Source organism: Thermobia domestica, chromosome 2 (genome assembly GCF_964235325.1).
Source record: "Thermobia domestica chromosome 2, izTheDome1.hap1.1, whole genome shotgun sequence".
NCBI classification, from domain to species: domain Eukaryota; kingdom Metazoa; phylum Arthropoda; class Insecta; order Zygentoma; family Lepismatidae; genus Thermobia; species Thermobia domestica.
This window is the reverse complement of record NC_137455.1, coordinates 341,806,559-341,819,526: the sequence shown is the minus strand read 5'-3', so window position 1 is coordinate 341,819,526 and position 12,968 is coordinate 341,806,559. Positions and strand designations below refer to the sequence as shown.

Genomic DNA, 12,968 nt, shown 5'->3' with positions numbered 1-12,968 from the left:
TTCTGCCGAATAGTATTGTAAGTGACTATCCTACTTATCCTATAATATGGATAAATGTTGAATTGTCATTTTCAATAGGAAATGTTCAAGATTCTTACCGTGTAATAGGAAATGTCTCCCATCTAATTCTCACTTTCGTAAATATTCAATTAATTAGCTTTCACTTTTGTTACCACCATTAATTAGTTATTAATTTTGTAACTTCATTTAATTTGTCTTATCATATTTTAATAAATCATTGTAAATATACCAGCAACCCTTTTTACATCATTTAAATATTCATGTTTCCATAATTTAACTAAAGGTGGATCTTATTTAGCAGTGACAGGCATTTTGGTTAGCCAATGCTCTTGCCAAGATAATTTGTTTACATTTGCTAATGACATTATGGCTAACTGAGTTAAATTTTACACCCCAAAAGAAAAGTACACCACACTATTTATGGACAAGATACGTCATCAAAAGCAATAGCCAAAAGTTAGTTCAGTCGCTTTCGTTCCGGAAATTTCAATGTCCAAGATGCTTCTCGCAGTGGGCAACTAATCACAGTAAAAGTGGATGATATTCTGGCAAAGGTCGAGCACAACCGGCAGCTATGACGTTGCCAACGACCTAAATATTCATCGTCAAAGATTGTTAAACCATTTGGAAAAAGCTAACTACAAAAAGCTCAATATTTGGGTGCCGTATAATCTGGCTCAAAAACATTTATTCGATCAAATTTCTATTTGCGAATCTCTACTGAAACGTAATGTACTCGAGCCATTTCTGAAGTAGTTGATCGCGAGTGATGAAAAGAGGGTAGGTAACCTACAATAATATGCGAAATAGATCGTCGAACCGAGTAGAAGCTCCACTCGCTGTGATAAAGCCCACACTGACGCCGAAGAACGTTATTCTGTCTGTCTGGTGGGGTTGGAAGGATATCGTACATCACGAAGTCCTGCCACCTGGTAGAACGATAGACTCAGACATGTATTGTCGACAATTAGCGTGAGTACGCCAAGCATTTTAAAAGAAACGACCACAACTGATCAACAGAAAGGATGTTGTATATCACGCTGACAGCACCAGACCGCATCATCTTTAACGACTCGTCAGAAATTGAGTGAACTTGGCTGGGGTTTTAATGTATCCATCGTATAGCCCAGACCTAGCACCGTCTATCATTGTTTCGGTCTCTGCAGAACTCCCTGAATGGTGTTAATTTCAAAAGAGGCCTGTGAAAACCACGTATCATTTATTTGACTAGAAACCATAGTTCTATGGGACGGAATGGTGGTGTTACTGGAAAAACAGCAGAAAAAATAAAGAATACATCATTGCCTCTTCATGTCAGAACGATTCTCTTCGATTGCTCAGATAGTTGGAAAAATGTTTTCTCGAAAACCCGACGTTTCCATAGGGTCTCAGTAACAAACCAATCTATGCCCACTACACACAGTATTACTAGGGAGTGTCCGTAGAATTAACGACAGACTAAGTGCATTTCGACATTTTAGTCTTAATATGTTTTTGAAATGCACGAATCCAGCTTACTTTTTGGAATCTTAGATCACTAGGAAGAACACAGGACTACCGACACTCCCTTTTTGTTTTTAATTTTTCATAGTTTTCAAGCTCTCGTAAGAGGTTTATACATAACACATATAGCTATAACATTGGTCCAGAAATATTCCTTTCACTACGCCATCTTTATTTTTCATTGAAATAGTGAAAGGAGTGTTCTGTTTAAAACTTCTAAAAACGAAAGAAACAAACTGGAAGGTTTGCATTTGGTTATAATAGTTGGGAAATGAACATTTGTATGAAATTAAATTATTGTAATTTGTCAAAAAAGGAAGTTTTCTTCGTAGACTGTGTAACTCTAATTCCCCGTTTCGGTTTCAGCACTAAATAAAAAAAATCCATATGGACATATTCAAAACCAACTCTTACTCTATGGCCTATGGAACCCGAAGATTCAATACACAGCATTCACAAAAGCTTTCCATTGACTTCTGTCCTTAGTTTCTACTTTGCATTCCTATTTCTGCGAGTTGTCCTTCCATCTGCGTCTTCCTAATGGTATTTTCTCGATTGAATTTTCCACTAAAATTTTGAAAGGTCTGACTACATGACCTGCTCACCCGAGCCTTCTAAATTTAATAACCCTAACAACGTTAGGTAAACGATGCAGTTCGTTATGAAGTTTCCGCCATTCCCGTTCCTCTTGAGTCCGAAAATTCACCTCTAGGTTTTCTTTTTAAAAATGTTGGCGTTTCTATCTACAACTAAGCGACCATGTATCGCAACTATACAGCACAACAGACATGATAATCATTTTATATATTTTAAGCCTCAAATTCTTTGTCAGAATTCGTGAAGACAAAAAGAGCTTCGGTTGCATAACAATACGAATTCCCTACTTTCCGTCGATTTTATTTCTTTATGGATATGGTTTTGGTGTGTTAATGTTGATGATGGATATTTGAAAGTGTCCACTTGTCGAAAGTATTAGGGTACTTGATATTTTAAAGTATCCATAGTTTGCAGAATTATGGTCACGGCGAACTTCCATATATTCGTTTTTCTCTGCTCACTGTGTAAATCTTGGTCATTGTAGAAAATCTACAAGTTGAATGATTGCACAAATCTTCTCAAGTTGTATCCGAAAAAAAAAAAAAGAAGAAGAATTTGTAGTTTTATAAAACAAGAATCTAAGGCGCTATATTTCGATATAAATAAAAAGTCAATAGGTTTAATCGACTCTTGTTGATATTTACATTCTGTTATAGAAAAGTCACTGATTTTGTTATAATAAACAGTGAAGACATTTACAATATTAATTTTCACATGATTAAACTACATAAAAACGTATATTAACGACTCTGTAATGTCTATCTTTTAATTTTATCTAAATAACTATCTACGAATGGCACTAATAGGAACTAACAAGTAATACTTCGCTCCTTTAAATCCAGAATGGCGGAATGCGACACACATTCTGAAAAATCCAGTCTTAATTAAGATGCACATGGATTCCCAGCATCAGTCAGCAATGAGTTCGGGAGTGATAGGCCTGTAAACTTAACATAGGAATCTATACGAAATAAAACGTCTAGGCAGTTCCTTGACGTCTCTTTGTGCAAATCTGAATATAGTGTAACGCTATGGACGAAGACGCGTCACAAGAGTCTGAATGTTCCAGGATGATGCCAAGCATTTAGCTGGAATATAGCAGTTACCTTCGGGAGCATATGGAAAAGAGAAAACAAAAAGATTACGACAAAAAAATAACATTAAATCCGCATATGTTCATTTCAAGAAGATGCTGATTCCTGGAGGATGTACACGAAAGATTCAACCACTGGATGTGCATTTCTTCAGGCAGTACAAGTCCTTCATTTGCCACGTAGCTGACACACTAGTATTGATCAGTGATGTGAACATCTAGCACCGTGACCGATTCCTGGCATTGTAGTCGTTCACGATCTATCAGTTCAGCGCTCCCAGGTTCAGGAACTTGATTTGGTACGATTTTTACAAGCTGGTTATTTAGACGAAGCATCGGGAACGTGAATTTCCCCTCACAATTATTTGTTTTGACTCAATCGACACTAACACATGTTCCAACTATAATGAGAGCTTTTGTCAAGTGAGCAAAATTTTCTGTACTTCTCGTGCTCTGTTTCTCAATCTGCACTCGATTGTTCTCTGTAAATGCTGCCAACGTGTTTTCAATAACAATCCTTTGGTTTAAAGCAAATTCAGTCTTTTCTGTTCGAATGCTGGAGGCATATAGTGCCATACTTGCTTTATAGATAGTATGGTTGTATTACATAAGGTTAGCAGAAAGAAACATCAAGGGAATGCCTAGATGTTGTATTTTGTATGGATTCCTATGTTAACTTTACAGACCCAGAAATCCCGAATCTATTGATGACTGACGGTGGAAATCCATCTGGAACTTAACTGGGACTGACTCTTTTTCAGGATATGTGTCGCATTCCATTCCGGACTTAAAGGAGCGGTGTTACATGTAAATTTAGTTAGTACTATGCGTCGCTGGAACGTTTTAAGAGCGACAACCGTGGGAGTTGAGAATTGTGATATGTGTCAGGTGGCAGTGTGTTTCACAATACTGATTGATACTTTTTTCCAATCCATTAAGACCTGCGCACTATCTCGCGCTATGAGAGTATTTCCAACACTCTCCGACTTAACACTCAAATATCGCGCCACTGTTAATAAGCCGTTCATGACATAGTGCCATCTACGGAAGAAATCATACACTTTCAACTGTCTAGTTGCGTCAGTTCGTTGGAAGCAATCATTTAAATCAGTCGCAGTCAACGTGGCTGTTTTTGCTAGGGCTGCAGTGCTAAATCTGGGCTATAAGATGGGTGCTGAATCTCCTCGAAGCCAGTCTTTTACAGCAGCCGCGTAGACTGACGCATTGTCATGCAGTATGCGAGCTCAACGCACAGCGACTGATTCAAATGACTGGCTCCAACAAACTTATGCAACTATACAGTTAAACTTGATACACTATTTCTTCCATAGATGGCACCATATGCCATAAACGGCTTACACTAGTGTCACGTTATTTCTATCAAACCAGAAACTTTTCGAAATCGGGTGATCCCGGAGGATAATTAGCATCTCAATTAACTATTACAGAACTAGCTGGCACACAGGAGTTTTCGAACGGAGTAAATGCAAACAATAAAGTAATTTCCAACATATATTTATACATAAAATACAGTTGTCACGTTACAGTCCAAACATTACTAAAAATGATCTACAAAACAATATTAACAATGATAACCCATCAATAAATCACATGATTTATAACCAAAAAAAAATCCTTAATTTAAAATTAAAAAAATATTCAAGAAAAACTTCAGTTCTGGTCCTTAACAACATTATTACGGTACTTTTAAGGAACAACAGACACTTTTTTTGAACTACATGCAATTTACCGAAGGCACACTTTTGAGTAATATACATTGTTCTAAAAGGAGTTATAAACATAGATTTTTATGTACCTATTACTTTTAGAATACACAGTAAGCTCTTACTAGATTGCAATTTATTTTTTCAAACAGCCATATTAGTAGGATACATACACAAATGGTGAGAACAAGCTATTTCTAGGTGTGAAAGGTAATTGCGTGGATTCTTAACGTTCTGTATCTTTATATAATTATTTTAAAATAAGACAGCAATGATTCCACACTGATCATTTTCAACATTTGTCATTCTAAGCTCCTAAGTGAAAATATTTGTTTCCACGCTCAAATATTCGGTTTATCCCTATATATATGGGGGATGACTTAAATATTCGAATAATAAAATTTTTATGTTCCGACAGAATGTGTATTGGGTGGTATCCGGATGTATTATAAATCCAACATGGCCATCCCAATTCTGTATCACGTAACTTTACACTAGGTCTTCCACAGGCTGAAATATCTGTAATACTATTTCAGGGTTATTGTGCGAGGAAATGTTACTTATTGGGTATTACTGGGTACTTATTAGGTATTGGGTATTATGTTACTAATTATTATTAGGTATTACGAAACATCTATGAAGAAGGAAGTTTCTGGAATGCTACAATGGAGTTAGGTGGTACGAAAAGCCAATAGGGAGGAAGTATTAGCTCATGTGGGAAGAGAACAAGAAAAAATATATGTAAGTTGCTATTTGAAAGTAAATTACATTATGAAAGATGGTAGAAAGAAACAGAGGAAGAAGAAATAGTGCAATTGACAGAGAATATGGAAGTTAAAACAAAAGAAAAAACTGCAACACCACTAGACAAATTATATTTCAATTTGTCATGCAATATTCTAGTTTGCAGTAATGAACAAATGTTTACACACTTTATAGTACAATTACAATTTATATCTATATCTATATATATAGCTAAATAGATAAATATTGACCTTATATCACAATATTTGCAAACAATTTACATCAGAATTCAGAAGACCAAAATAATAAAATAATTTTCTTTTGATACTACTACATTTTTATCTTCTTATGGAAGTGTCCAATATAATCACCAAATCTTATTATTTTTTAAATATTTCTAGATGAATATGGAAACCAATACAACGAAGAAGGTTACGGATAATAAAAACCACATTCTGAAAAACACTAAACTTTCAGACCGAAATGGTTCGTCGTCACGGATAAAAGACAATGCTCACTTGTTGAAATCTTAAAAAGTGTGAATACATTAAACAGTGAGGAGAAAAATTGGGCAGAAACAAATCACAATTAAAATACCTGAAGAATGTATTTTGTTTGTAAGACAAATAATCCACACAGGAATTTCATTTCTAAAGCGGAATTAATTTTCTTTAGGTGCAATACACAAACAAGAATAGTTGAAGTTTTAACTTATACATTGATCACCTAGAGAGCACTTTATTTCACTTTAGCATAATTACTTACTCTTCTTTTGTCACGTATATCTTTACCCAAGTTTACACTAGGAAAATATCAATATCAGACTACAAGTATTCTTTAGGATGTTAATGAACCCCTTTTCATAAATAATGGAGTTGATTCTATGTAACAAACCTCTTATTATAAATTTAGGAGATGATTCTATGTAATTACTATATTATAAAATTTACTAGCTCCTATGTAATTCTTCGAAGCGCTTGTGATAGATCCCATTGTTTTCAAGCCAAGACGTTTTAAAACGTGATATTTCACATTTTCGGCGGTTATAATTCTTAAAAGAGGCGTTTTCCGACCCATATCGTTAGAACTTTTTTTCTTTTCGCATTTGATATAAGAAATAATTAAATTCATGATATGACATTCATTAACATCCTGTAGAGAGAAGTTATTTTATATTTGTTATAAACTTTAGTTTGAATAGAAACAATTTTAAATTTAATGTAATTTTTGAGAAAATACTGTAATGTTCCCTAGACAGTTTTTCATTATGAAATTATAAAATATGCTCAATTGATAATTTTACAGTGGTATTTATGAAAATTTTATTTGCATTTTCCCCACAAAGAGTGTTTTCTGAGCCATTTTCAATACAAATTGCGAAATATAAAAAAATTAAATAATGAAATGAAAATAATATAACCAAAGGTTAAATTTGATAAATAAGAATAAGCCAAAGGAAATTCTGATTCTCGCAAAAATGCTTACAATTCCAAAGCTTCAACTCTTCCTGTTCGTTTAGAACCACTGTCAAATTATTAAATTAAATTTGGAATAACTGGACTATTATTATTATTATTAACGTTACTTTATACGAGAAACAAGTTTTTATCCCATCTGTACCTACTGTTATGCTTTATGCATATTCCGATCTTCTTTAATTTTTTTTTAATTCTAAATTATCAAATTGATCAGAATAATTATTATTTAAAAAAAAAGAACTTTATACATGTAACTACTAAAAATGTACGGCTTAATTTATATAAGAAAAAATTAACAATTTTTGTGTGTAATTTTCTAACATATGTAGGTTTCATTTGTAAGCTATCATATTTGAACATATTCTGGTACAAGCTTACTTCTCCAACCTTACTTAACTTGTAAGGTAAGTTTGTTGAAACAATCAGTTTGGCAATCAAAACACTTGTAGATAACAATGCGTTTTCAAACTGATCTTATTTTCGTACAAAATCGTTAAGATTTTTACGAATACGGAATATGCGCCTTAAATAAAATCGCCGTAGAACCAAAAGTATACTTACGAAGTTGACGGGTAATAAAAATTAAAGATCTACAAGAACGTTCTTCAAACTTCTTTAATTTATTGCACACTAATCCTACCATTATATACTCGAATACTTAATTATAAAACTGCACAATTTGCAGTTAACATGTGGTGATCATTGATACCCGCTACGAAAGTTAACATTCGTCAGGAATTTTTCGCCTTTTCTAAATATAAAAAAATAAACACACAACAGTCTATTTAGAATGGTATTACAGCGAAAAAACATCACATTAACTAATGTAATATTATCAATTTTATAGTTTTTAGATTTGTCGATTGAAAAGCATTCACGGAAAGATTCAAAAGACATCAAATGTGCAAGGCAGGAGTAAACTAATTACTGTTGTAAAAAGAGCTATTTCTGGAAACAATGTTAAAGATAATTAAATTTGTTGACCAAATCAATTTCACTGCAATGTAGAATAGATTTTTATCTATTTATTTTTAAATGAAAACACGAAAATTATATTTAACAAATCTTACAAAGATCCTTAACAACCTAACACAATAACATATCGTAATAGTACATCTGACTCATATGGAATGTTTCGATAAGAAGTTATAGCTGAATTGGTCCATTATATATAAAATAATTAGGGCAAGTCTAACTTTAAACGTACTGTAAACAATTCTCTACAGAACTGTTATACAGGGTGATTTTTTTTTTTAACTCACTATTTCATTTGATCTCAATTTTCTAACTGAAGCCCGATTTTTATGCGGATTGTGGCAAATGATCAAGGAAGGATGGGAGATTTATGGGACTATGTTTACTGGTTTAAATTCATCTCGAGTAATATCGAACACACCTCAAGAAAAACAGCAAATGAAATCCGTGAGGTTTTTTTTTTTTTTTTTTTTTTTTTTTTAATCACCCTGTACTTTAGCTGCAGTGAACATTTCCAGCGATTACGGTTGTATTTAAAAGAGAAAAATTCCTGACTTGTGATTGACAGTAAGACAATGACACAGTTAAGACATGAATCAACATTAGACATCCAGACTTTTCGTACAGTTTGTACTTAACAACACGTTAATGAAATGAGCTGTAGAATAATCTTATAACCAACTAAATGTACATATCACATATAATTATTACACCTAGTTAACACCCTCTTGTTCATTTAAAAGAAAAGACTTTTTAACAGTCTTCATTACGAACTATTATAGGCCACTTTATCGTAGCTCTGTTAAGTTGTATCTATATACATACCAAGTCTCGCTTCACTCCAGTACATACTAGATTACGTCAAGCCGTTCCTAGGAAAAATTGCACTGGCCGCTTTGTCTCTGGGATCAAATTGATTGCGAAATCTATAAGCAATTACAGCAGATACAACCTAGAAAGAAAATACAATTAAAAAAAAATAAATGGAAATACAAAGGTTTCATTCATTTCAGTATTCACAGGTTACCGTTCATATTTATTTGTTGTAAATTTGCTTCATTTTTGTTCCTTAAAACTGATCGTAGAACACATACCAGGAAGTAACAAGTACCTAACTTCTAAAGAAGTGAGTTTGTTTCATAGTGTTTCATAGTGCGAATTTAATACTCGAAGTAGTACATATGAAGTCTCGGACTGGAGTGTATACGGCCTCGGCAGGAGCCTCACTTAGAGGGCCCCATCTTCACTTCCGATGTAGCGTGTAGGAGCCTTACAAAGTATACTAATTGTTTCATCTTTTATTATTATTATTCTGCGTATTGTAATGGCACTCTATTTCTAATGGGGTTTGATAAAAGTGCTAACTAAAACATTATCAATATGACGTGAAATTAAGAGTATTATGAATAAATGAAAATGAAATGAAATCTTTAAGTTTTACGTTCCACGGTTATGCCGGTTAGGCTAAAGGAGACGGTGATGATGAGAGATGAGTGAAATGGTGGAATGAAGAAAGTGGGAGGAAACGGGAGAACCCCGAGAAAACCCACGAGCACGGTGTTTGTCCACCACAAAGTCCACACGGCGCGAGCTGGGATCGAACCAGTGACCCCAAGCACCGGAGGTGAACGCTCTACCACTGAGCCACCGCGCCCTCAAGAGTATTATGAATAGTTTAAACACGAAGATGAAGTGGTTGTTTCACGAATGCTGTTTCAATGAGCGCACAAAACCTTCAATTATATGTTGAAACATTTTAAGATTATATCTTATGTTTCCTAATGTATATGTGTACCAAATTTTATTTATAGTGTATATGTCTCTAGGAAACCAAAGGCCGTTATCAACACACAGGCATATAGTTTATATAAGTATCAAAGTATAAAAGACATATTACTGAATCATATTATGGCACTGTTGGTTAAAGTTAAAGGAAACAAGAAGCTAACCACTCTCTAAGTTAACAACGCAACAGCCTCTCCAGTTCTACGGAAAATTCACAGAGCTCTAGTAACACCTTTTCAACATCGATAATACTAGAGACATCATATTCCATTATGATTAACATAAATGTTTCCAGTAGATCCTGAGACAGGACAGACGCAATTTTGTTTTAATTAATTTGTTTTGAGAATTCTCGTTCGCAGCACACTTGTGTACATGGTAACGTTAAGGCATTTTTATAGGGGGCATACAGTCATTTAATGAACTCGTCAGTTGTATAAAGTCAAAAAGAATAACTGCTGCACAGAACAAGCATGTGCCACAAGCTCTATCAGTTTTCATACTTTCTTGCCCTTTCTTTTCTTCAGAGTCATCATCATTGAAATCTCCTCCGATATATTCGTACTTGGTAGCTTGTCTACTTCTTTGAATGTTACGACACCAACAGATAAAGCTTCGTTTCGATAGTTGAACCTTATCGAGGTTTAACTTTTTTCAAGGAAGTGCTGCAAATGCATTCTCTGGAAGCCGTGCTTTTATTTCGTTGAAACATTTAGGAACTAGCGACCACAAATCCTTAAATCATTCAGAAGGTTCAAACCTTTCTTCCACACTGTTTACTGCTAAACTCAAAATCTCATAATAATGTTCCATTTTAAAAGAAGTTTGATGGGCTAAGTCTTTGCTTCTCTCATCAGATGACTTTTCATCAGCCATTCTTTTCTTCTTCGATAGCCGACGAACATCTTCTATTTCAATGTCAGTATAATATTCCTTTAATTGCAGATTCGTGGTTTTGCAAAAGTCTTTCGCCTTCGCTTTGTCATATAATTTGGCAAATTCTTCAACCTGGAGTTGAAGTTTCTCGCTTAGCTGTTCACGTAATTTTGCTACTAAATTCCAAGGAGTGTAATTCTTAGCTTGCGACTGTAAATATTTTGGTTAACACGAATAGGTGATCGTACATGGCACACATCACAATGGTTTGGAATTCACACTATTTATGCAACAGGGTCTGGGCTTGAAACTTCTTTTCGCATCGAACTGTCTCGTGGTTGTAACGTCGTTCAGAACAGTAGAAAAGTCAGAAGTCGGTTGCTTTGGCTTGTTGCTTCTTGGTCTTTCCCTTGATAAATGTGGATATCAATGATCGCATTTAAAGCTCTGTGTTTATTCCACCAGCGAGTAGCTCCAATTTTTTGAAGCCTTCGAAGCGTGTCACTTCCAGTATAATTCTGATTTGCTTGTTCCGTCAACACATCCATGTTATGTGATTCAGACAGAAACACTGCGCTCGTCTGAATGAGACCAACTAGATTTACTGCTGCTTCATCTTGTTCTTTGGAATCTACCATTACCAAATTAAGGATATGAACCATACAATATGTGTATACATTTTCTTCATAAAGCTGTCAGCTTCATTTACGTGTGGTAATGGGGCCCCAGGGTGGGAACCTGTTCTTTTCCTTTATGCTGTTGCAATAACTTGTCAAACGGCTAACAGAGGACCCCAGCAGGATTTTACAAAAGTCAGTCTCATTTCGGCATTCATGGAGCCCAAATACACATTTAGACAATATGATACTGGGGCCCCATTCTTCACATTGTTAAAATATATTCTTACTAGGTCACAAACAAAGGGCCCCAAACAAGTGGCACCCCAAGACGACATTCAATGCTGAGGGTTACCAAACTCTAGGAATGGAACAAACCACAACGAGTAACTATGTTGTTCCATGCTTCAACACAGCAGACCTGTTTTATCTTGCTTGCTATGTTATATATATATATATTTAGAGAAGGCCCCGGCAGGGATCCCTGCCCTCCTGCCCTGGCCAGTCCGAGCCTGTACCTATGTAATTTCCGGTTGGAATAGAGAAATACGATCAAAGACAGAACAGGACGCTGAATCCATATAAAAAAAATCATTAATCGCTGTCTTTTGCTGCTAATTGATGCCTATCACTTTCAGTTGCAATAGAGGGGCCGCGGTGGCTCAGTGGTAGAACGTTCACCTCTGGTGCCTGGGGTTCTTGGTTCGATCCCAGCTCGTGGCAAGTGAGCTTTGTGGTGGACAAACACCGTGTGAGTGGGTTTTCTCGCGGTTCTCCCACTTTCTTCATTCCACCATTTCATTAATTTCTCATCATCACTGTCTCCTTTAGCCTAGCCGGCATAATCGTGAGACGTAAAACAAAGTTTGTTTTGGTTTCAATACAGAAATAAAACCAGAGGTGAAACGTTCTTGCGGTACTGAATGCATATCAAAACACTGCTTGTCGTTATTATTTCCGTTTTATCAATCATGCCATGTATTGTGACCGGAAATCATAACTTTTCACCACTTCCGGTTTGAATAGATAGGCAAAACTCATTCTTGAGCCGCTAGATGAGAGAAAACCGCTTTTCGCTATACCTTACAGTTTTTTCTTTACGAAAATATTGAAACCGGAAATACCAGTAAATTTCAACCACTTCCAATTTTGGTAGACTGTTGTAGATGGTGGTAGTATATCCTCTTGTGACGCTAAATCGATTGTAGAACACCGCTTCTCGCTATGCTATGTATTACTGTTTTTGTTCTATGACGTCAAAGTCGAAACGGGATTAGTTAATTTCATCACTTCCAGTTTGAACAGAGGGTTAACAGAAGAGATGGAATCTATTCTTCGAGCCGTAAGTCGTTTGCAAAAACAACGCTTTTCGATATCTTTTTCCATTTTTGCTCTATTGTTACTTGTCAATTTTGCATGCTGTCGAACCCGAATTGCTGATACAAAACAATATGAATTCAGTCTCTTTAATAACTTGGTACGAAGTCTTTATAGATGGATTAAGCAAGTGACGGAAGCCGATTCATGTCCACATAGATTTCCGCTTTTGTGGATT

At 35.1% G+C, this 12,968-nt stretch overlaps 1 protein-coding gene across 4 annotated transcripts in view; it reads right to left on the bottom strand.

Annotated features, from left to right (window-relative positions):
- Window positions 1–4,713: 4,713 nt before the first annotated feature.
- Window positions 4,714–12,968, bottom strand: part of Tsp97E (Tetraspanin 97E) — a 75,081-nt gene continuing 66,826 nt past the window's right edge. For all 4 annotated transcript variants that reach the window (XM_081749199.1, XM_081749196.1, XM_081749198.1 and 1 more), the window contains one exon: window positions 4,714–9,087. Coding sequence is in view for 2 of the 4 variants with exons in the window: in XM_081749196.1 (XP_081605322.1) it covers window positions 8,992–9,087 (96 nt within the window). In the remaining 2 variants the exon portion in view is untranslated. The remainder of the gene's footprint in view (window positions 9,088–12,968) is intronic.